This window comes from Antedon mediterranea, chromosome 4 (genome assembly GCF_964355755.1).
Source record: "Antedon mediterranea chromosome 4, ecAntMedi1.1, whole genome shotgun sequence".
Lineage (NCBI taxonomy): Eukaryota > Metazoa > Echinodermata > Crinoidea > Comatulida > Antedonidae > Antedon > Antedon mediterranea.
In genome coordinates this window covers 15,585,952-15,610,445 of record NC_092673.1, presented here as the reverse complement: position 1 = coordinate 15,610,445, position 24,494 = coordinate 15,585,952, and the positions used below count along the sequence as shown (strand labels likewise).

The window sequence follows — 24,494 nt, the reverse complement described above, 5'->3', positions numbered from 1 at the left end:
AACTTTGAAAAAATGATTGCTTCCGAAATAAAACAGAAACCCAAATCATTCTGGCGATATGTAAACTCCAAAACCAAGGTTAAAGCGAGACTACCATCCCTGAAAGATGAGAACAATGTGACAGACAGTGATGATCAGTCCAAGACTGAGATACTTAATACTTTTTTCTCTACAGTTTTTGTAAGGGTAAATATTGATAACGTACCAGAGTTTCAAAGAAGAGTTTTTGATACAGTTTGTTCTGAAGTTGAAATATCACCCCAAATAATTGAAAAATATTTAAAGAATTTAAATATGACTAAGAGTCTAGGACCTGATGGTATTCACCCTATGATTTTAAGAGAGTGCAGAGCTTATATTTCTGAGCCGCTAAGTAAAATTGTTTCTAATTCATTGAAAGAAGGTATTGTTCCTCGGAATTGGAAAGAAGCTCATATTGTACCTATTTTTAAAAAAGGAAGCAGGGTGGAAGTAATAATTATCGGCCCGTTAGCTTGACTGCTGTTTGTTGTAAAGTTATGGAAAGCATATCAGAGATTCTTTAATTAAGCATTTTGTCAACAATGACTTATTATCGGAAGATCAACATGGCTTTAGGTCCGTTAGATCCACAACAACGCAACTATTAGAGATAGTAGAACATTGGTCTAAGCTTTTAGATGATGGGCGTGATATTGATGTGGCATATTTGGACTTCCAAAAGGCCTTCATTCTGTACCTCATATGAGACTGTTAAGGAAGGTTGAAGCTTATGGTATCTCCGGTAACGACGTCTATAATTGGATTCAAGACTTCTTAAAAGGTAGAAAGAAGACAATGAGTAATGTTAAATGGGACTCTGTCGAAATAAGTAATAATAAGTGGTGTTCCGCAAGGAAGTGTGCTTGGTCCGATTTTATTCTTACTCTTTATCAATGACTTGCCTGAAGTTGCATTATCAGAAGTTAAGATGTTCGCTGATGATACTAAAGTTTATGATTATGGGGAATCCAAAGAAAAATTGCAGATCTCACTTGATAATAATGTTTAATTTGTCGCGACCAGATGGCAACTACCTTTCAATGCCAACAAGTGCAAGATGTTGTATATGGGTAAAACAAATGAGAAGAATAAGTATTTTGTAAACGATACAACGATACAACGATAAGGATATGTTTCTTAGTCTATACAAATCTTTAGTCCGCCCTATCTTGGAATTTAACTGTTGTGTCTGGGCACCTCATCAAATTGGACTGATTAAGAAAATCGAGTCGGTTCAACGAAGAGCTACCAAGTCATAAGTTTGCAGTCTCGGTACTTTTTTGTGTTTTTATCCTATTGATTTTATATCAGAATAAAGAAATAAAAAAATAAAATTGTCAGAAATAAAACATTTGGCTTATCCGTATAGATTTAAGTTTTTGGGTTTACCTACACTGGAGTACAGACGATTAAGAGCGGATATGATCCAAATCTTCAGAATTATAAATGGTCTTGACGTTATAGAATGCAGAAGGTTTTTTTACATTTGTTGATTGTCATGGAACTAGAGGTCATGAATACAAGTTATATAAAAACAAGTTTAGGCTTAGTTCCAGGAAGTTTTCCTTCAGTTGTAGAGTTGTGGACTCGTGGAATAGCTTACCATCTAATGTTGTAAAAGCTCCAAATTTAAATCTATTCAAGTCACTCCTCAATGATCATTGGAAGTCCCTTGACTGAAAGTTTACTTTTTCACATTTATAAACACTTTGGAATATTATATTATGTGTACACCCTAAGCACCTATATTTTGGTCATAAGAAGACAGGAAGGGTCATATAAGCTATATTTAGCTTTCTAACCGACCCATAACATCAAGCAAGTATCAAGCAAGTAGCAAGTATTGACTTGAAATTTTGCCGACAGACATTGACCGACAAGCCATTTTTCTCAAAGATTTTTTCTCAACGATAGCGGAGCTACGCTAAGCAAGATAGATAGGCCTAACTGTTGCTACAACACTACGCTCCCTGCCTGTAATCCCGTGGACGCCATTCGAGCGGACATTAGCCACAATCATAATAATTTTGTCCGCCCGAATGGCCCCAATTAATCCTTCTTGCACCGCGTAGCGGCGCTAATCTTTGCTTTTCTGCCATTTTCTACGGGTTTTTTTAAATCACATATTCACACGTACACTACTCTACCACCAGTACAGTCTTTGTTTATGTTTCATGGCAACAATTTCGTAATGGGCGCGTATCTACTACTTGGTTTTACGTCCTCTGTCACCGGATCATTCCAGTAGCACATTCAATTTGATAACAGCCTCAATAATATAAATTAATTACAATAGTAAAAATTACTAAAATTAAAAGAATGAGTTATACTTATGATATATACTAATACTACAGAATTTGAATTAGGTGATTAATAAGATAATCAATATAGTTTTTTTGTAAAGCAAACAATGGTTTTATGACGTCGACAGTAGCGCGTATTTAGAACATAAATCCGGACACGCGAAATTGTTTTTATGACGTACAAGGTGGCACGCACATTAAAATGTATAAAAGGCACCGAAAACAGCGAAAGCTCCTCATCATCAGTCGTCAGAATTGTTTTTATACAACGAATTAATTTACCTTTACGCATCCTAAATATTTGTATTTATACGTCTAAAGCTAGCAATATGAATTCTAGCATCAATCTACTTCCTTTTTGGCGTCGTTCACGACGACGGTAAGATTTTTTAACCAAAACCAGCCTCTAGCTCTAGGCCTACTAGGCTAGTACTAGGCCTAGGCCTAGGTAGCCTAATAGTAGGCCTAGCTAGCCTAGGCCTAGGTAGACCTAACTAGGCTAGGCCTACCTAGCCTAGGCCTACCTAGCCTACCCTAGGCCTAGTAGTAGGCCTATAGTATAGGTAGGCCTAGGCTAGCGCCTAGTATGAGGCTAACTGCCTAGCCTATCTAGGCCTAGCCTATGCCTAACTAGGCCTAGCCTAGGCCTAGCCTAGACCTAGTAAGGTAAGCATAGCTAGGCCGCGCCTAGCCTAGGCCTAGCTAGGCCCTAGTAGAGGTTAGCCTTCTTAATTAAGGCCTAGCTAGCCTGTAGTAGTAGGCCTAACTAACTATGGCTAATAAGGGCCTCTAGATAGGCTAGGCTTGGTTTATTACAGGCTTAGCCTACTAGGCTAGGGCCTAGGCCTAACTAAATAAAAAAGTATTACCCTATGTATGAATATGGCCTAGGTAGGCCTAGGCCTACTGCCTGTATGTATGTAGCTAGACTAGGCCCAGGCCTTGCCTGGTTTGCTGTACTAAGCCTACCTCTAGGACTAGGTAGGCCTACCTAGCATAGGCCTATATATTAATTAGGGCTTCTACTAGGGCCTAGCTAGGCCTATTTTCTGCTCTTTTTACACATGCCTTTCCTGACCCACCAGCATAGCCCTGGGTTATTTTTATTATTTATCTAGTAGGCTCTGCTAGACCATAGGCCTACTTAAGATTATAGAAATTACTAATAGTAATATCAGCCCATGTAATTTATTTTCACATTTTTTGAATTTGATCAAATAAAACAATGTCTGGATTTATTCTATTTGTACTGTAGCTTTGATCCGCAACTGCATACAACAGGAATGAATCTGTTGAAGAAGAAGCCAGTAACAGGATCATTCCAACCAGATGCCGATCCACTTTCAGCATCAAAAAGAAATACTGTTAATCCAGGTGATTTGGTATTTATGCGGACAATGGAAGGCAACAAGGTAAGAAAAGACTCCTATGTAACCTGTCTTGCAAGTTTCACATTATTATTATCACTATTAATTAACTTTCATTCAACAACATTTCATTTTATCTAACACATATTAATTCAATTTCTTATTAAATAATTGTTTTAAGATCATAAGTACATTCCTGTGTCAAGTTGAATGTGCTTCAACTAAGAGAAACGATATGGAAGCTATTGAAATGGAAGCAGAGAAATTAAGAGAAAAGTATGAACAAAATAAAAACAGATAAAAGGAACAATTATATTATACAATATTGTGTCCTTATTTTTATAATAGTATCAAAATGTAATGTGTTAATTGTTATATACCTGAATGTTTTATAATAATAATAATAATATTTATTTGGAACAACACTTTTTTAACAGTGGCACACATGCGTAGATGGTGCGTCCATACCAATTACAAAATTCAATACAAAAACAATGAAAATTAAAACTGAAACGAAAATAAAACATATTTGAGATAATGACATAAAATTTGACTCGACGCTATTACAAAACTTATTTACAAACTAAAACTACACTAATATACAACTACTAATTTTGCAACAGCAATGGAAAAGAAAACACTTTTTTTAAAAATAAAACAGTTCAAAGTTGTAATACAATTGCATTTCTTAATTTCCAAGCACGGCTTGTGTACATTTTACAATAACTGTCAAATACAGCATAAATGTCGTGAGAGTTATTTTTATGGAATAACGTGCTTCCTAGGACATATTGAACCTTAATAGATAGGTCACCAGAAATAAAATTTACCCAAGTATCTACACAATTTATATTATTATTATGTTTATAGAAAAAAAGCAAGTGAAAGGCTAGTAAAAGAGTTTAAGAAAAGAAACGGAGAGCTGAAGAAAGTATTAAATGAGAAGAAAGCCAGAATGATGGAAGTGTTTACAAACAAAGATGAGGAAATAAAGAAAGTTGGAAATGAAAAGAAAGATTTACAGAAAGAGTTGGAAGCTGTAAATTCCAAGTAAATATTGAAAAGTTCATCTTTGTAACAAATTTGAATAGTAACAAGGCCAACAGCCATTAAGTCGCGTGCTACAATGCATAGTGATACCGGACCGACAGACAGACCGACAGACAGACCGACCGGCATAGTGAACTATAGAGTCGCGTCCACACTACTAAAAAGGCATAATTTTGATGAATTTTTGGACTTTTTCATCAAAAACGTGCGCAAATTATCCAATTCGACGTGCTCGTATGACGTAATTTTAAGTCGAAATTTTTTAAAAGTTGGTAAAATTATTAGAAAAGGCTGCAAAAATACAAATCACGCGAAAAAAGTATGTATTTAACGCTACGTGCGCACCGCGCGCGTAAAAATTTGCGCTCGTATGGGAATTTTTGACATGCTCAAAATGACAAAAAACAGGTAGAAAGTTGATTAAAAATTAATTTTGCGCATTTTAAAATTTTAAATGCGCGTGCGCGCGTAACTTTGTGTAAAACACATTTTTTTTTCAACAGAAAGTTAGCGCCTGAAATAAATTAAACTTTTGCAAAGTTTCAATTAAAATGTTATTTGGTTTTTGACCTATGTTAAATACGAGAAAATCGTTAAATCGCGCGTAGATCACGTTGCGCAACTCTAACTTCATTCACAATAGGAGGTCCACAATTTCAAGTAAATGCCCACATGTTGACATCAAAACAGTTCAAAAAGTACAGAAAAGCAATAAAACGCATAGTGATACCGGACCGACAGTAGACAGACCGACTGACAGACCGACCGACCGACATAGTGAGCTATAGAGTCGCGTCCACGCGACTAAAAACAACATTTTCTTGTCATAAATATGATTGAAAATGAAAGTAAATAAACATTTCCGATTAAAAATAGATAATTATATAAACAATCAACCATGAAATGCAAATAAAACAAGGCCAACAGCCATTAAGTCGTGTGCTACAATGCATAGTGATGACAGACCGACCGACATAGTGAACTATACTGACCGAAATTACTGAACATGTTTAAAAATGTTGAAATGTTTAAAAACATTTATATTTTTTTAATTTACACGTGCGTAGCCTGTCACTTTTGACATGCTCGTATAACGTAATTTCAAGTTGAAAAGTAAGTCAAGAAAACAGAAATCGGGCAAAAAGAGTGCGCAATAACATTTAACGCGCAGTGCGCGCGCAAAAATATGCGCACTCATGGCAATTTTGTAAACGATTAAAATTGCCTGAAACGTACTCTTATTTCATCGAAAATAACTTTTGAAAATTTTAAGCGCGCGTACGCATGCGTTACATGCGCTACGCACGTAATTGTATTGCCATATGATGATTTATGCCCTGAAATTTATGAGTACCAAATTTTATTTAATTGTGATTCATGGTTGTGAAGATATGATTACAAACGTGATTTTGTTAAATCTTGCGTAGACCGCGTAATTTTTTATTGCGCACCGTGAAAAACTGTGAAAAATTGACCTAGCTAGATTAAACTGATATCAAGATAAGGTCAGAAAGCGATAAAACGCATAGTGATACCGGACCGACAGACCGACAGACAGACCGACAGACAGACAGACCGACCAACCGACCGACATAGTGAACTATAGAGTCTAAAAATGGAGCTACAGTTAACCTATATTTTTGATTTGATAATTTGTCAACACTTCGTTGATTTTTATTTTTTAGAATGATGGAAGAGTTTAAAAACAAAGACGATGAAATAAAAAGTTTGTTAAGTGAAAAGAAAGATTTACAGAAAGAGTTGGAAGCTGTAAATGCCAAGTAAGTATTGATCAGTTCTTTGTAACATATTTATTTGAATAGTAATGAAGCTACAATAACAATTTATTAAGTTCACCCTATATCATTTTTCAATACTACACTAAGAACATTTTATTATAATTTCAGAATGATGGAAGAGTTGAAAAACAAAGATGATGAAGTAAACAAAGTATTAAGTGAAAAGAAAGATTTGGAAGCTGTAAATGCCATGTAAATATTATTGAAGTGTTTATTTTTGTATCTAGGTTTAATATTAATGGAGCTACAGTTTATTAAGCTAACCCTATGCAACACATCTAAAATGTTAATTGTAATTTTAGAATGATAAAAGATTCTAGAAACAGTAGGGAGGAAATAAAGAAATTGTCAAATGACAAGAAAAAAGTACAGAAAGAGTTAGAAGCTGTAAATACAAAGTAAGTATTGAACAGTTTTATCTTAACTTTTGCAATTATTTATTAAGCTAACCTTATTTGTTATTTGATAATTTGCCAAGACATTCAAACCTTTTTAATCTTAATTTTAGAATGATGGAAGATTCTAGTATCAATAGTGAGGAAATAAAGATATTGTCAAATGAAAAAAAAGAGTTAGAAGCTGTAAATACCAAGTAAATATTGATCAATTTACCTTTGTAACAAATTTATATAATAATGGAGCTACAATAGCCATTTATTAAGCTCACCCTCTATCATTTTCAATACCTCAAACATTTCTATTTCAGAATGATGAAAGAGTTGAAAAATAAAGATGATGAAGTAAAGAAAGTTGGAAATGAAAAGAAAGAGTTGGAAGCTGTAAATGCCCAGTAAGTATTGATCAGTTCATCTTTGTAACATAATTATTTGAATAGTAATGGAGCTACAATAGCCATTTATTAAGCTCACCCTCTATCATTTTCAATACTTCAAACATGTTTATTTCAGAATGATGAAAGAGTTGAAAAATAAAGATGATGAAGTAAAGAAAGTTGGAAATGAAAAGAAAGAGTTAGAAGCTGTAAATGCCAAGTAAGTATTGATCAGTTCATCTTTGTAACATAATTATTTGAATAGTAATGGAGCTACAATAATAATTTATTAAGCTAACCCTATATCATTTTTCAATACTTCAAACATTTTCATTTCAGAATGATGGAAGAGTTTAAAAACAAAGGTGATGAAATAAAGAAAGTTGGAAATGAAAGAAATGAGTTACAGAAAGAGTTAGAATGTCTAGAAGCTGTAAATGCCAAGTAAATATTCAAAAGTTAAATACTAGGAGCTACAGTAACCATCTGTGCTAATGCTATTTTCAACACATCTAACATTATGTTCAATTGCCAATTCAGGCTGAATGAGAAATATTGCCAACAGAGCAAAGAGAAGAAAGGAATTGAAAAGCTTGTAGAAGAGTTGGAGAAAAAAAATGAGCAGTTGAAGAAAGTTTTGAAAAAGAGAACAGAATTACTTAATGCTACAAACACTAAGTAAGTATAATGTTTATATTGAAAAAGCTAACCCCATTTTCAATGTTGTGATAATTCACTACATCCATCATGAAAGGATTTGTTAGCTAAATCAATTGATACCATTGAATAAAAAGCTAACCTGGTATTTATTGATTATATCATTATTATCACAACTTGTTTCCACTATTATCATTATGATTATCTTCAACACCAACAATTTCATCATCATCTTCTCATCATAGTCTTCATTATCAACATTCAATAATAATCATAAATACAACAATATTATTGACACCTTTTTCTCAAAGTCTTTGAAAAATTAAAAATATATCTTATAACTTATTAAAATATAATTCAAACAGATATGAAAGTAAATATAAGGAAGCAAAGGAACAACTGAATGAAGCCAAGAAGATGTTAAAGAGTAAACAACGTTCAGATAGTGCAAGAAAACAAGGGTATGTGTAGGATCCGTACAATAATAACCAAAATAGATCTAATGAATTTAAAATATTATATTTATAGTGATAAGCTTAAGTTTGAAAAAAAACTATAGATAAAATGCAAAGGAAATTACAATAATAACAATTACACGTTAATTGCAAGCTAATTCAAAGCAAATTCTTCAGGTATTGTTTATTTTTTTAGCTGTGTTGATTGTGATCAAAAAGAAAGAAAACTAGACAATCTCAAGAAACTTTTAAAGAATGAAGAGAATAAGGTTATGGAATTGTTTGAAGAAGTTCAAAGGTAGGATTATATGATATCATCACAATTAAGTCTATAAATAGGATTCTGATGTTGACTTCTGAGACTGAGAATGTCATTGTTCGACTTCCTCAAGTGTTATTAAAGAGTCTCCTCATTAACAGATAATTATTTTTTATTGTAGGCCTAACAAATTATATAAGCAGGCAATATATTATCTGATATTTCTGTAAACAAAATGGTAAATCATATAACTTCTTTACTTAAAAAAAAAAATAGATTTCAGCTATCGGCTCCAACAGATTTAAATCAAGGAAAAGGCAAGACAGATGTATTACTGAGTCTCCTGCCAACCGTGAACGTGATCAACCAGAAGGATCTAAAACCAGTCGACGAGATGAAAACACCAGTGGTCATCGGTCAAGGCGCTTTCGGGGAAGTTTCTCTGATGAGACACACTCCGACCAACTCATTGGTTGCTGTCAAAACCATCTTAAATGGCAGTGCAGATAACATCAACCTAGAGGCTCGCACAATGCAACTATGTTCTGCTCACCCATCATTTCCGTTCATGTTTGGCGTAGTAAGAGATGATAATAACATCATCCAAATTGTCTCTTCATTTATTGGAGTTGACAGTTCATCTCTTACTCTTAGAAAAGCAATAAAGAGTAAATTCGTCAACATAAACAGGACGTCAATTCTTAACATTCTATTGACAGTATCTGATGGTGTGAAGTTTCTCCACCAGAACAAAATTGCACATAATGACATAAAGGCAGAAAACATTCTACTTTCACATGAAAGTGAAGAATGGATGGGCAAGATTATTGACATGGGTGGAATAACATCACCACTTGTGGAACCACCTGCTGCTGAAGTAACATCAAGCGACATCTTCGCCCTCTGCTTTGTTATGTGTGACGTAGCCCAGGCATGCCATTGGCAGCAACTTAATGAGTTGGCCGTGAGATGCAAAAAAACTCGACCACCGATTGCTGATCTGATCTCTCTTCTATCCAAACTTAATATCTAAAAAAATAAATATGTTCAAATTCAATAATCAATATTACATTTTATACTGAATCTCTGTTTTAATCATATTTGCAACTTTCAAAATGTGCAATATTTGGATTGTAATAATTATTTATAGATTTTTATACAAACTGCTGTATTAAAACAATACGGTATATATATTTTTATGGCAAATAAATATTTTGGTGAAACTTTACTAACAAAATGATACCTAAAATGTGTTTGTTGTTCGTTTAGACACTATTGGTAGGCCTACAGTAAATCGTTTTATTGTAAAAACTGAAAGGGTTGCTTTCCATGACAATTCAACACGTTTAATATATTTATTAATGGTCATGGGATGGTATAATCAATTTTCTCTGCGTTCATATTTTTAACGTGCACGCTGTGTTTGCGCGGAAGTTCAAATCGAGTTAGGATTAGGCCGAAAGCATGGTTCCCACTAGGATGCAACGCAATGACGTAAGCGCAAACACAACGCAAGTTGACCAATGACAAGCGACAGTTCGAATAATCCGTTGATTGGTCAAATTATTTGCGTTGCGCGTACGTCCTACTGGGATTTGAGTCCTAATGATTTACCCTCCAATTTTGTGATACCATTATGATTCTTGACTTGACTTGCTTGAGAATCGTTCTAGCTGGTTAAATATATTAGTGGTGTGTAAACAATCATCAAAAGAGATTGAAAAAGCAATTTGACAATAATGTATTTGTTTAATTTATTACACATCATCATATATATTAAAAATATGCAGTCTGTAATAGATACATTATTATATATGACATTTCTTGGAAATCACATGGTTTTCTCATGTTTTGTTTAAAGAGTCTAATATTGGAATATTGAACAACTTATTGATGGCAGTGGCAGATTTTTCTTTCTCAGAAATGATATACGTTCTAGTTTAAGTTTATTTATTTTAAAAGGCCAAAACTCGATAAGCGAAAGCTTTTTTTTTGGTCTTTTGTCTTTAGTTTGATTTTATGTATGTGAAAAAGAACTAACAAGAAAGAAAGACAATAAAGATTATTATTATTATTATAATCTCTTGATATTGGTCAACTGCTTGTATTGCCCTTACGTTCTTGCGTTGCATTCCATTAAGCGTGGTTCCCACTAGAACGTAACGCAAGGACGTAAATGCAACGCAAGCAATGGATTATTATAATCTCTTGATATTGGTCAACTGCTTGTATTGCGCTTACGTTCTTGCGTTGCATTCCATTAAGCGTGGTTCCCACTAGAACGTAACGCAAGGACGTAAACGCAACGCAAGCAAAGGTGTTAAGAACTGCAAAAAGAAATTATTATTCACATATGTTTTCAGCTAACGCAACAAATTCAGTAAAAACGTGGAAGATAATAAATGATGTACTTGATAAAAATAAATTAAAATCTGTTAATGCTGCTATTCCTGAAAAACTAATTCGTAATAATAATGATAGGACAACATCAATAGTAGATAATCCGGACGAAATTGCTAATGTATTTAATGATTATTTTGTTGGCGTAGCCGATCAACTTGCAAACGAAATTCCCCCCTCACAAAAATGTTTTTCTCAGTATCTGGCCAATTCCTTACCAATTAATTCTTTTTTTTCTTGAACCTATCACTGTTAATGAGGTATTTAATTTAATTTGTAAAATCGACCAAAATAAAGCAACTGGATCAGATGATCTACCAGCAAAATTAATTTCAATTGCAGCATTACATATTTCAAATCCCTTGTGTTGTATATTTAATTTATCATTTAATAACTGTATATTTCCAAATCTTTTAAAGTGTGCTCAAGTTCAACCAGTCTTTAAAAAGGGGTCAAAAGAAATACCTGGAAATTTCCGTCCTATCTCAATTTTACCAGTTCTCAGCAAAATACTTGAAAGGTTGTTTTGTGACAGGTTAACAAGATTTTTTGAGAAATTTAATTTATTTTATTTTCATCAATATGGGTTTCGAAAACGTCATAGTACTAAATTATCATTAATAAATTTAGCAAAGCGTTTGATAATATTAATCACAAAATTTTAATTTCAAAATTATTTAATTATGGTATTCAAGGAAAAGCATTGTCATGGATAACCGATTATTTAAAGAATAGATCTCAATATGTATCATTTCCTAATAGCCATTCTCAAACTAGGGAAATACCTCATGGAGTCCCACAAGGCTCGGTGCTAGGACCTATACTTTTTTAAATTTATATTAATGATATGCCAAATTCAACAGATTATTTTGATTTTTGTTTATTTGCCGATGACTCCAACCTATTTCATTCATTTTCATCAGATAAAATAGACCTTAATATAGCAAATGAACATTTATATAAAGTATGTGAATGGTGTATTGTAAATAAATTAACAATCAACTATAACAAAACTAATTATATTTTATTTCACAATAAGGGCAAAATTATTAATAAGATAGGCTCACTTTTTGTTAACGATAAAGTAATTAATGAGGCCGAGACTGTCGTTTGTTGGAGTATCACTTGATAAGAATCTTACGTGGAAAACTCATCTCAACAATTTATGTAAAACATTACGTACGAAAATAGGTATTTTTTATAAGTTAAGGTATTTTCTTCCTCAAAGTATATTAATGTTAATTTATAAATCATTTATTTTACCACTAATTACCTATGGTATTGAAGTATGGGGAAGTACACATTTAAGTTACTTAAACCAAGTTCTACTTATTCAAAAGATGTTCGTTCGCTGTGTTACGTTTTCTGATTTTAGAGCACATTCTATACCTTTGTTTAAGCAATTGTTGATTTTAGATGTGTTTAAATTGTATGAGTTGCATGTGCTTAAATTTATTTCCGATATATTTTATTCTAGATTACCTCATCATATTATACTATACTTTAACTATGTAAACCATCCATTTAACACCCGATTTAATGACCCGTTTAATCTCTCGATCCCCTTTTGCCGTACGACTCTATCTCAAACCAATATAACATACCAAGGTCCTAAACTCTGGAATAAACTCCCAGTAAATATTAAGTCAATTTCATTTAGAACACAATTTGCCATCAAAGTCAAAGAACATTTAATAACCTTATATGATGCTTAGTTTTTTTTCTAGTTTTTTCTATTTAAAAAACAAACAAATGTGTATAATACTCTTCTATTACTTATTTCATATTCATATTGATAATGCCAGTGAGTTATTAATTTTCATTTATGTAATTAATTTTCTTCAGATTTTTCTTTCTCAGAAATGATATACGTTCTAGTTTAAGTTTATTTATTTTAAAAGGCCAAAACTCGATAAGCGAAAGCTTTTTTTTTTGGTCTTTTGTCTTTAGTTTGATTTTATGTATGTGAAAAAGAACTAACAAGAAAGAAAGACAATAAAGATTATTATTATTATTATTATAATCTTTTGATATTGGTCAACTGCTTGTATTGCGCTTACGTTCTTGCGTTGCATTCCATTAAGCGTGGTTTCCACTAGAACGTAACGCAAGGACGTAAATGCAACGCAAGCAATGGATTATTATAATCTCTTGATATTGGTCAACTGCTTGTATTGCGCTTACGTTCTTGCGTTGCATTCCATTAAGCGTGGTTCCCACTAGAACGTAACGCAAGGACGTAAACGCAACGCAAGCAATGGATTATTAAAATTTCTTGGTATTGGTCAACTGCTTGTATTGCGCTTACGTTCTTGCGTTGCATTCCATTAGGCGTGGTTCCCACTAGAACGTAACGCAAGCACGTAAATGCAACGCAAGCAATGGATTATTATAATCTCTTGGTATTGGTCAACTGCTTGTATTGCGCTTACGTTCTTGCGTTGCATTCCATTAAACGTGGTTCCCACTAGAACGTAACGAAAGGACGTAAATGCAACGCAAGCAATGGATTATTATAATCTCTTGATATTGGTCAACTGCTTGTATTGCGCTTACATTCTTGCGTTGCATTCCATTAATCGTGGTTCCCACTAGAACGTAACGCAAGGACGTAAATGCAACGCAAGCAATGGATTATTATAATCTCTTGATATTGGTCAACTGCTTGTATTGCGCTCACATTCTTGCGTTGCATTCCATTATTTGAGTTGAATCTGTCACTTAGGTTATCCACACAAACACAACGTGCACACACGTTAACATGATTGTTGCTGTTGTTTTTGTTGTGCGCGTGGATAACTTAACTTAAGTGACAAGCACACATCTATTTTTTATATGATTTCCCCTCCGATTTTGAAAATTGTGATACCATTATGATTCTTGAAAGCAATGTTAAATATTGTTGCTCGAGAATCGTAATTGTAGCTGTTTTGTATTGTATAAACAGTCATAAAAATATATTGAAAGTATTAATTAAATATAGGAATATTAATAATTTATTTGTTTAATTTTATAAGACACCTTCATAACATTATGCAGTCTGTAATAGAAATATACATATATATGAAATTTCTTATAAAGAAAAAAAAGAAGATTCAAAGAATCGAGGTGATTCAATATTGGAATACTGAACAACGTATTGATTGCAGTGGTGAAATTGATTAAATTCTGCGTTTACTGCAGACTTGTTTAGTATCCAGGCTAAGACATTAATAATAGTAAGTTGAGAAATCGGCACAAAGACGATTTCAACTTACTATTTCAGGATAAACCAACTGGTTAGCAGGACCAGCAGGTTTGATTTCATGCAGACGGGGGCAAACCCAATTAATGGAAGGGCATTTTGTTACGTTGCGTCGCTAGTCGGAACCACGCTTCAAACGAACAATGAAGGCAAATATAAAATAAATCTTTTTACTCAGGGTACCCGAGTCTAGGACTCTCTGATCTTCTCCTCTTCCATTTCCTCCATCTGGAAACTATCGAGTAAAAAGTGCGATTTATAAAGTACTACTCTTCCCATATTCGTTGTAGTATTGAGCTGGGATTTGGCATGAATATACTACAGGAACATGTCCTCAAAGCTATAGAGCCGCATTTTTAAATTTCAAACAGGATACAGCCATATCACGTCTCGAAGATGGTACCGTATAGCCGTATTTGGTAGCTGATTTTGATTTGTATGTGACGTCATCCCGTCTTATGACGTCATTACAGATGCTTGTTTATCATTTTAACTGGTCAGCCTTTTAAAGAAATTACACAGAAATTCATGATTATTACTACCATTAATATTTACAGCAAACGTAGGACTTTTCAGTCCGCACTAAATTTGAAACATAGTCGATTGACGCATAAAATGTATTTTCTATTATTTTAAGGGTTTATAATAATTAATGTGTTATGGTATCATCATTTGAATCATCCAGGCTCCATAACAAAATGATGGAGATCCTGAGATAATCTGATACAGGTATCTTTTGTGTGCGCGCGCGTGTGTGTGTTTGCCTTTTCTAGTTAAAATGTCTTATGTGATGCAATTGATTTTGTAAGTATGTTAATGAATGAATGATTATTATGTTTATTGATGCATACAGAAAATTAACAAATTGAATAAATGAAGAAATAACTAAACTCGTAGAGGGTTTTGCCGATGTTTGCGTACGACCACACGATTCAATTGGAATACGTATACAACATGCAAATTAAATATTACTGGACAGCTAAGATTTTGAAAATCAGGTCCATCTGAATAAAAAGAAATAATTAAACAAAATAAAAGACGAATAGCAAACCAAAGTTGTAGAAATTAATCTCTATTCTAAATATTGTAATTTTGTATTTAAAACATTTTTAACATTTTAACAACATTTATGAAATTACACTCACCGGAGCAGATTTAGAGTAACAATCAATCATTTTTAATCGTATGTGTGAGACAATTTCGAGTTTCGGAAAATGTTCTCACGCCCCCAAAGAATCTTACTCGGATAACAAACAATATTTGAAAATGCATATGAAATATTATTTTTTCCCGATTCACTTTCTCGTCCCAACTTTCAGAAACTCTTCTTATTGCACCGCCGTTGAGGTGAACCGATTGTGTATACAAATGTCCAATCATTGTAGGACTACTCTCCAAAAAAACTTTAAATTAGAATACTGTATTCAATACATCACGTTTTAAAAATCTTAAACGTCACACATTTATTTAGTGAAATGTGAATAAAAAAATAAGAAACTTTAAATGTAATACTCTGAATTCTGGAAGATGTCTTCGTACTTATATACTGAATCGTATCGGATGACGTTTATTGTCTCATAAACATCACACCATTTTCCCAATATATCTCTGTGGAGGATAATCTGCCAATTTTGTTAATATAATTATCACTGTTTTTATGTGGGAGGTGGAGGTATGAAGAGATCATCACATTAAACAGGGACAATACGTCATGCACCCAATACTGTTTCTGTGTTAATTACTTCATGAGCCTATCAAGATACGTGAAGCATAATATTGCCCAATATATAAAAATAAATGCGTCTAAAAAACAGATCATGCATATCCTCATGTTTAACTTTGTTTATGTAAATCACATTTTACTATCATCATTTTGATTGGTGCACACTGGGTTATCTATTGAAGTGATTGGATAATGGAATGTAACTTCTTAAGATAAAATATAGTTCGTACCACATTAAGTAACTCATACAGTATCATTGAGTATTTTAAGGCGAATTGTAAATTGTATTGGCACAATAACCGTTTCATTCGCCAATACATAATTTTAAAAACGTCGAAATGCTAACTTTAATTGTCTTACTTCTGCCATTTGTCATCAGTGATGATTCGATCAATACATATAAGTATACTGTTATTCTCCAAGGGCATGCTCTTGAAGGTTGGAGTTACGAGTTGAAGAATATTCACAAACTAAATTGTTTGCTGGAATGTTCCAAGCAATCTGATTGCCTGTCTGTTAACTATAACCAGAAAGATCGTGTTTGTCAAATCGGTAAGAAAATACTGGAAAAAGCATCAGTTGAAAACAACATAATTCAAACGCCTGAATTTTGTTACATTGAAAGGAGTAAGTATAGATTTTTGCAACTTTCTATATTAAATAAATTGATTCTTTATATGGAGGTTCACATCATTGTTTATGGGTAGTGATATTTTGTTACTGTTGAATTTGCCACTTTAACAATTATTGGTTTCAGGACTTTAAATAAACTACAATAGACGATGGAAAAGGAATTGAACATTTGTATACCTATAGGTATGCAAAAATGGGAAGAGAGCCCAAATATTACAAGTTGAATGGCATAGTTGTACTATAAATTGTTATAAATTTAAAGAATTTCCCGTTTAAATTTATTCATAGAAGGGTATAGCAACAATTATTTCCTTAAAATACACAAAATAGATTAACATACATGTCATTTTTGCAACCAAGAAATTGTGACCATGTCACATTTCTTTTAAGATTGTGAAAAAGTTCAATTTTTCTGGAAATCAGCGATTTAATTTTAAGCAATCTTAATATATGTTTTGGTATCTGAAGTTTTTGATGCATTAAATACACTAATTTTAACCAGAAGACCAACTGTATTTTAACCTATTTAAAGTAAGTGTGAAAAGAAACATGGAAATAGAATGTGTGCTAGCGTGTATGAACCGGTTTTGGATGTTGATTTAAATGACTCGGTTAACAGCCAAAACAAAAACATTGTTTATTGAATAATGGTCAAATCCTTCTTCTATGGTAAATCATTTTAGCGGATGGTGTGAACCACTCTTCCCTGGTGTGTGTATAGATGGCATTGTTTGATTAGCGACGACTGTACGACGAAGGTTCTGGAAAATTGTTTGTACAGGAATATCGGGACCTTAGGGAGTAACCCCCTACCCCGGAATATGCACAGTACCACCGTACTGTACTATAGTTTAGTTTAGGATTATATTTTTGTTAAATTATATAAATTATATACATCAGTAGGCCACGGACTTTTTTCTGAAATGCAAGTTGATTGCGGATTTAATTAATTTAACTACGGAAGGAAAACTGTCCCGATAGGCTCTGCTTTATAATTATATAGAGCATTTCAGACTATACATTTTTGCCTTTCCTTAAAAAGACAGTGTATTGATGTTAGTATCTTTTAACATTTTCCTCATTAGACAGGGTTTCTAATTTCTTTGGTGTTCGTGACACCATGACACGGAAACTCGCACTAAACACATTATGTGTGAACGCATTACTTCTGATCGAGCACATTGACTACATACAATAGTCGCCCGAGAATCATTCGAAACGTATCAAAACTAAGATAAATATTGTAAATGTAAGTCTCATTTATTACTAAGCAAAGCATGATTGTTAACATTTGGTAAATTGCTTATAGGCCTACATAGGCCTACGATATGAACAAGAACTGTAATGGTATTATAAATTATAAATTACATGTAATTCAGTTGCTAAATACAGTATAAAATACGATAACTTACATATGCTAGCAACTGCAAATGCAAAATAACAACTGTAACATAACGAACAAAAGACCCGCTCTGCTTACGCACGGCATTATATCACACACAATCACCTGTAATATGCAGAATGACAACGCAGCGCCCTCAATACACAACTATTCCAATTCATTACATTAACTGACGAAGTTTCTTCTTTGCTTTTTTTTATAGTATTTCTTTCCCTTTTTCTGGCCATTCTACTGTATATATTTAGTTTAATTCAAATTGTTATTTATTAATTTGTCAGACATGAATGAATGCTCTTCTTTTTACGGGTGTTTAACTAACCGCACGCTTAAAGATGTAATTGTCCCCCAGAACGGTAAAAAAGTTTGTAATACTTGAATGGCCTTTCTGGCATTTTGCTTTTACCCAATATGGACATTTGGTAATGTACCTAGTCCTTAGCTGATCCCCAAATGACTTAATATGGCATCATACTTTACATCTAGATCTAAATAATAATGTGTACAATATATCTTAATATCGTTGAGCCATATAACACATAAACAACAACAACAAGAAGACGAAAGCAACAGGCAGAAGGACAAAGGTTATGAATAAAAAACGGTTAACATTTTTAAAAAGGGTAAACAAACGCTTGGTATAAAAAAAGAAAGGGCAACTAGCAAAGGAAAACTGATGCTACATCAATATTATGATATCAATGTTCTTATCTGCATTTCATAACTTGCGAACTTCTGGTAACTGGTCCTCTTCAGTCCCGATTATTCGTATCCTGCCTTACTGGTCCTCTTCAGTCTCGATGATCCGTATCCTGCCTTACTGGCCCTCTTCAGTCCCGATTATTCGTATCCTGCCCTTAAGGTCCTATTCAATCCCGATGATTCGTATCCTGCCTTATTGGTCCTCTTCTGTTCCGATTATTCGTATCCTGCCCTAATGGTCCTCTTCAGTCCCGATGATTCGTATACTGTCCTAATGGTCCTCTTCGGTCCCGATGATTTGTATCCTGCCTTACTGGTCCTCTTCGGTCCCGATGATTCGTATCCTGCCTTATTGGTCCTCTTCAGTCCCGATTATTCGTATTCTGCCTTAATGGCCCTCTTCATCCCGATGATTCGTATCCTGTCCTAATGGTCCTCTTCGGTCCCGATGATTCGTATCCTGCCTTACTGGTCCTCTTCGGTCCCGATGATTCGTATCCTGCCTTACTGGTCCTCTTCAGTCCCGATTATTCGTATCCTGCCTTACTGGTTCCTATTCAGTCCCGATGATTCGTATCCTGTCGTACTGGTCCTATTCGGTCCCGATGATTCGTATCCTGCCTTACTGGTCCTCTTCGGTCCCGATGATTCGTATCCTGCCTTACTGGTCCTCCTCAGTCACGATGATTCGTATCCTTCCTTACTGGTCCTCTTCGGTCCCGATGTTCCGTATCCTGCCTTACTGGTCTTCTTCAGTCCTGATTATTCGTATCCTGCCTTAATGGTCCCTTTCAGTCCCGATGATTCGTATATACTGTCCTAATGGTCCTCTTCGGTCCCGATGATTCGTATCCTGCCTTACTGGTTCTCTTCGATCCTGATGATTCGTATCCTGCCTTACTAGTCCTCTTCAGTCTCGATGATCCGTATCCTGCCTTACTGGCCCTCTTCAGTCCCGATTATTCGTATCCTGCCCTTAAGGTCCTATTCAATCCCGATGATTCGTATCCTGCCTTATTGGTCCTCTTCTGTCCCGATTATTCGTATCCTGCCCTAATGGTCCTCTTCAGTCCCGATGATTCGTATACTGTCCTAATGGTCCTCTTCGGTCCCGATGATTTGTATCCTGCCTTACTGGTCCTCTTCGGTCCCGATGATTCGTATCCTGCCTTAATGGTCCTCTTCAGTCCCGATTATTCGTATTCTGCCTTAATGGTCCTCTTCATTCCGATGATTCGTATCCTGTCCTAATGGTCCTCTTCGGTCCCGATGATTCGTATCCTGCCTTACTGGTCCTCTTCGGTCCCGATGATTCGTATCCTGCCTTACTGGTCCTCTTCAGTCCCAATTATTCGTATCCTGCCTTACTGGTTCCTATTCAGTCCCGATGATTCGTATCCTGTCGTACTGGTCCTATTCGGTCCCGATGATTCGTATCCTGCCTTACTGGTCCTCTTCGGTCCCGATGATTCGTATCCTGCCTTACTGGTCCTCCTCGGTCACGATGATTCGTATCCTTCCTTACTGGTCCTCTTCGGTCCCGATGTTCCGTATCCTGCCTTACTGGTCTTCTTCAGTCCTGATTATTCGTATCCTGCCTTAATGGTCCTTTTCAGTCCCGATGATTCGTATACTGTCCTAATGGTCCTCTTCGGTCCCGATGATTCGTATCCTGCCTTACTGGTTCTCTTCGATCCTGATGATTCGTATCCTGCCTTACTAGTCCTCTTCAGTCTCGATGATCCGTATCCTGCCTTACTGGCCCTCTTCAGTCCCGATTATTCGTATCCTGCCCTTAAGGTCCTATTCAATCCCGATGATTCGTATCCTGCCTTATTGGTCCTCTTCTGTCCCGATTATTCGTATCCTGCCCTAATGGTCCTCTTCAGTCCCGATGATTCGTATACTGTCCTAATGGTCCTCTTCGGTCCCGATGATTTGTATCCTGCCTTACTGGTCCTCTTCGGTCCCGATGATTCGTATCCTGCCTTATTGGTCCTCTTCAGTCCCGATGATTCGTAATCCTGCCTTACTGGTCCTCTTCGGTCCCAATGATTCGTATCCTTCCGTACTGGTCCTCTTCGGTTCCGATGATTCGTATCCTGCCTTACTGGTCCTCTTCTCTGAAAGTACAAAGTTTAAATACAAAATTAAGTAAATTACTAAAATTAATAAAATATACAAAGTTTGATGTGTTAAACACATCAAACTTTGTACATTTTAGAGTGTTTTATAAGAGACTGTGGTGACATTTTACAATGTTATCCTTCTGCTGTGAGTGGTGAATATGTGATGCAGCCAGGTGATGGAGGACCAGAGTTTACTGTGTACTGTGACATTAGGGACAGTGGCAATTGGACGGTAAGAAGTATACAACTGTAGGCAATATTCAAAGATATCACGTGTAAATCAATCCTTAATTATTAATTCATTCTAAAAACAAACGAAATGTGTGCATAATCATTACTGTAAGTACTGCCAGGGATCAGCATGGACAGAAAACATTTATTATAGAAAATAACATCATGATTTAGCAGAGAAGCGTTGCCCAGCAGTGGAACGTTACAGGCTGAAAATTATGGTGAAGTGTTGCCAGAAAGGCCAAGTATTATATAATGTTAAAAAATGTGCATACTAAGAACCAAGAAGCAAATTATTGTAAAATGAGTGTACAGTAATCAATTTGTAAAATTGATTGACATTTAGTCGTAGTATTACTGGTCAGGTTCTCATTACTTTTATCATTATTATCATTCAGGTGATACAGAGAAGACAAGATGGATCAGTTGATTTCTATCGTGACTGGACAGAATACAAAGAGGGTTTTGGAAACGTAGACAGAGAGTTCTGGCTTGGGAACGAAAAGATCAACCGTATAACATCTGATGGCCATTTTGAGCTATTGGTAGAATTGACTGACCACTTGAATGTAACGAAGATCGCAAAATATTCTCACTTTCGTGTTGGTACGGAAGAGTCTAACTATACTTTGACAATCAGTGAATACACAGGAACGGCAGGTTAGTATATCTTTCTATCAATATTTACACTAAAATAGCACATTTCAATTGAACAAAGAATTTACTTTTTTGTAGGCCTTTGTATCTTGCAGTAAAATAGTCATGTACTACTCACATACTGTAGGGTTTCTGTTGCATTTGTCACATTTATTAAGCCTTAAGTATATATAATTGTAGAATTACGACTGCTTAAACACAGTTATATCATAAGGACAGAACTTGAAACATGTACTGTAACCAAGTAGCGGTGGTGCCAAGATGTAAGCTGAGGCTGTTTTAATCAAATTTAGGGGAGGCGACTTCTGTCATTTTTTTATGTGGTTCATCCAATCCATTCTTTCAATTGTAAAAATTAAGTGACCTTTAAAGTTCAATATATATGCCAATATTTATCGTGGTTATGTAATAAAATATATACATAGTGAAAGAACTTATCTAGTAAGAAAGTGAGAAAATTCAAAATCAGGTACAAAAGCCGACGAACGAAATCATTGCACGAGGTCTGATGGCATGCACATACCTCGTAACTGCAGTAGAATATTTTGAAATTTATAGATCAACACAGTATTATAGACTTCTTTACCTAATCAAATAAAATCATACCTTCATGATGTTATAAACACATTTCTAGGTGATGATACTGATATTTTGAGGGAAAAAAGTTGGTTTTGTAGGTTATATTATTTTATGTAGGTTATGTGTTATTATATTCCCTTTAATATATCTATTTTGTCGTTTCAAATTAATTAATTAAATTTCAGTATATCACCGGGCGGTTTAGAATTTTTTTTATTTTATAATACAAATAAAAACAAAAAATTAAATATTTATGAAGTAAACTAAAGATTTTGTTTGTTTAGGTGATTCTTTGGCACAACACAATGGTCAACAATTTACAACGTATGATAGAGACAATGATAAGAAAAGCAGTAGTAACTGTGCTGAGGAATACAAAGGTGCTTGGTGGTACAATAACTGTCATAAGTCGAACTTGAATGGCCTTTACCTTACACCAGGTACAAAAGATTCGTCAGGCATCACCTGGTTACGTTTCCATAATAATAATAATCACTACAGTCTCAAGAAGACAGTAATGATGATTAAAAGAACACCATAAGTGTTCATGATTCAAACCTTACACCAGGTTCACATGATGGCACAGGTAATAATTATTATTAGATAATTTGACTTATGAATAATAGGAATAAGGATAGATTCCTATTTTGTTTCTTATAGCTATTATACATTATGGCCTTATCATTAAATTATAATAAATGCTACCGTAGTTAATTAATCCAAATGTTATAAAATGAATAACAAACTATTGTCCCATCAAAAAAACTGTGATGTATTTAATTGTATTGATTTACAGTACTATTATTTTAATTGTTATAGTACTTTTAACAATGAACATTTTTTATTATTACCGTATATCCTCTGTTATAATTTCATCCCGCTAAAACACGAAGTTGGGCCGACTTTGGGTGATAGGACTATACTCGGGTAAACAATGGTTTATGAAAAAAAAAATAACCGGTAAGCATTTATTGTAAAAACTCATCTGAAGTTGCCAATAGTCAATACTGGGATTATACCCGGGGATATGCCTGTTTGTAAAATCACACATAAAGTAGGGATGGGATTATACACGAGGAAAATATACGTTCAAGTTTATATCAACTGTGTTTACAATAATATATCACATAAAAATGTTATGCTCATACATATATAAAATTAACATTATTATTATTAATCGTTTTATTTATCGTTTTTTTTTAATAAAATAAAATTGATATTTAATCATAAATCAGTGACCACCTCTTTTAAAGGACCACTTCCCGTAAGCGACCATATCTTCTCATTAGGGAAAGATTTTCATGACCAACCAACTCGTAAGCGACCACCTCTTCCAAAGGACCACCACCTCTCGTAATAGACCATATATGGTGGTTGCCACTTACCAGAGGTGGTTGATTATGAGAAGCGGTCCCTTACAAGAGGAGCTGGTCACTTACGAGAGGTGGTCGATTATAAAAGGCGGTCCCTTTTATGTTGCAGAAGGATCTTGCGCAGTGTTTACAAATATGTACAAGATTTTCGATAGACCATCAGTTTGTTATTTTAAAAGGGACAGAAAACGCGACCAGCTAAAGTAAACTGAATTGTTTTCTGCAATTTGTATAGTATCCATACGTTTGTAGGGGGGTGTCACGAAACCTAAGAACACCAAAGCTCAGACCCCCTAAGACCTAAGATCACGAAAGCTAAGACCCAACACCTAAGATTACAAATACTAAGATATACTACAGCTTAAAAACAATACTTGTTTATCCATACATAATTTTAAACACAGTAGGTTTCATTTATTACCATAAATATAATTTAATACTACCGCAAAACATAGATAAACTCACATTATTTTCGCCCGTTGAGTAAATGTATATTTTTTCTTTACAACAAACAAACTTGACGGGTTGTTTGTTGGTATATATTTACTCCATTGTGTTGGTTCAGAGGATGTTTTTCTTACGCACCTGCCTTTCTTGTTTTTTGACTCCAAATTTGTTGACTAACTTTATCCTGAACACCACACTTTAAAATTAGGACTTATAAGTACTTTCAGAAGGAGAAACACATAATAACAAATAAATAAATCCTTTAAATTGATGATTTTACAGATGTGTTTTTTT

At 34.3% G+C, this 24,494-nt stretch overlaps 1 protein-coding gene across 2 annotated transcripts; it reads left to right on the top strand.

Moving 5' to 3' along the window:
* Window positions 1–2,557: 2,557 nt before the first annotated feature.
* Window positions 2,558–9,742, top strand: LOC140046771 (uncharacterized). Of its 2 annotated transcripts, XM_072091493.1 has the most exons (14): window positions 2,558–2,703; window positions 3,580–3,736; window positions 4,562–4,741; window positions 6,427–6,522; window positions 6,649–6,732; window positions 6,843–6,938; window positions 7,049–7,132; window positions 7,247–7,330; window positions 7,449–7,532; window positions 7,652–7,756; window positions 7,853–7,990; window positions 8,335–8,430; window positions 8,621–8,722; window positions 8,960–9,742. In XM_072091493.1, exons 2-14 carry the CDS (start codon window positions 3,654–3,656, stop codon window positions 9,714–9,716), a joined length of 1,989 nt encoding a protein of 662 aa, XP_071947594.1. In that variant the 5' UTR covers window positions 2,558–2,703; window positions 3,580–3,653; the 3' UTR covers window positions 9,717–9,742. The 2 variants fall into 2 exon arrangements, with proteins under 2 accessions (XP_071947594.1, XP_071947595.1); XM_072091494.1 differs by lacking the exon at window positions 7,449–7,532.
* Window positions 9,743–24,494: the final 14,752 nt, after the last annotated feature.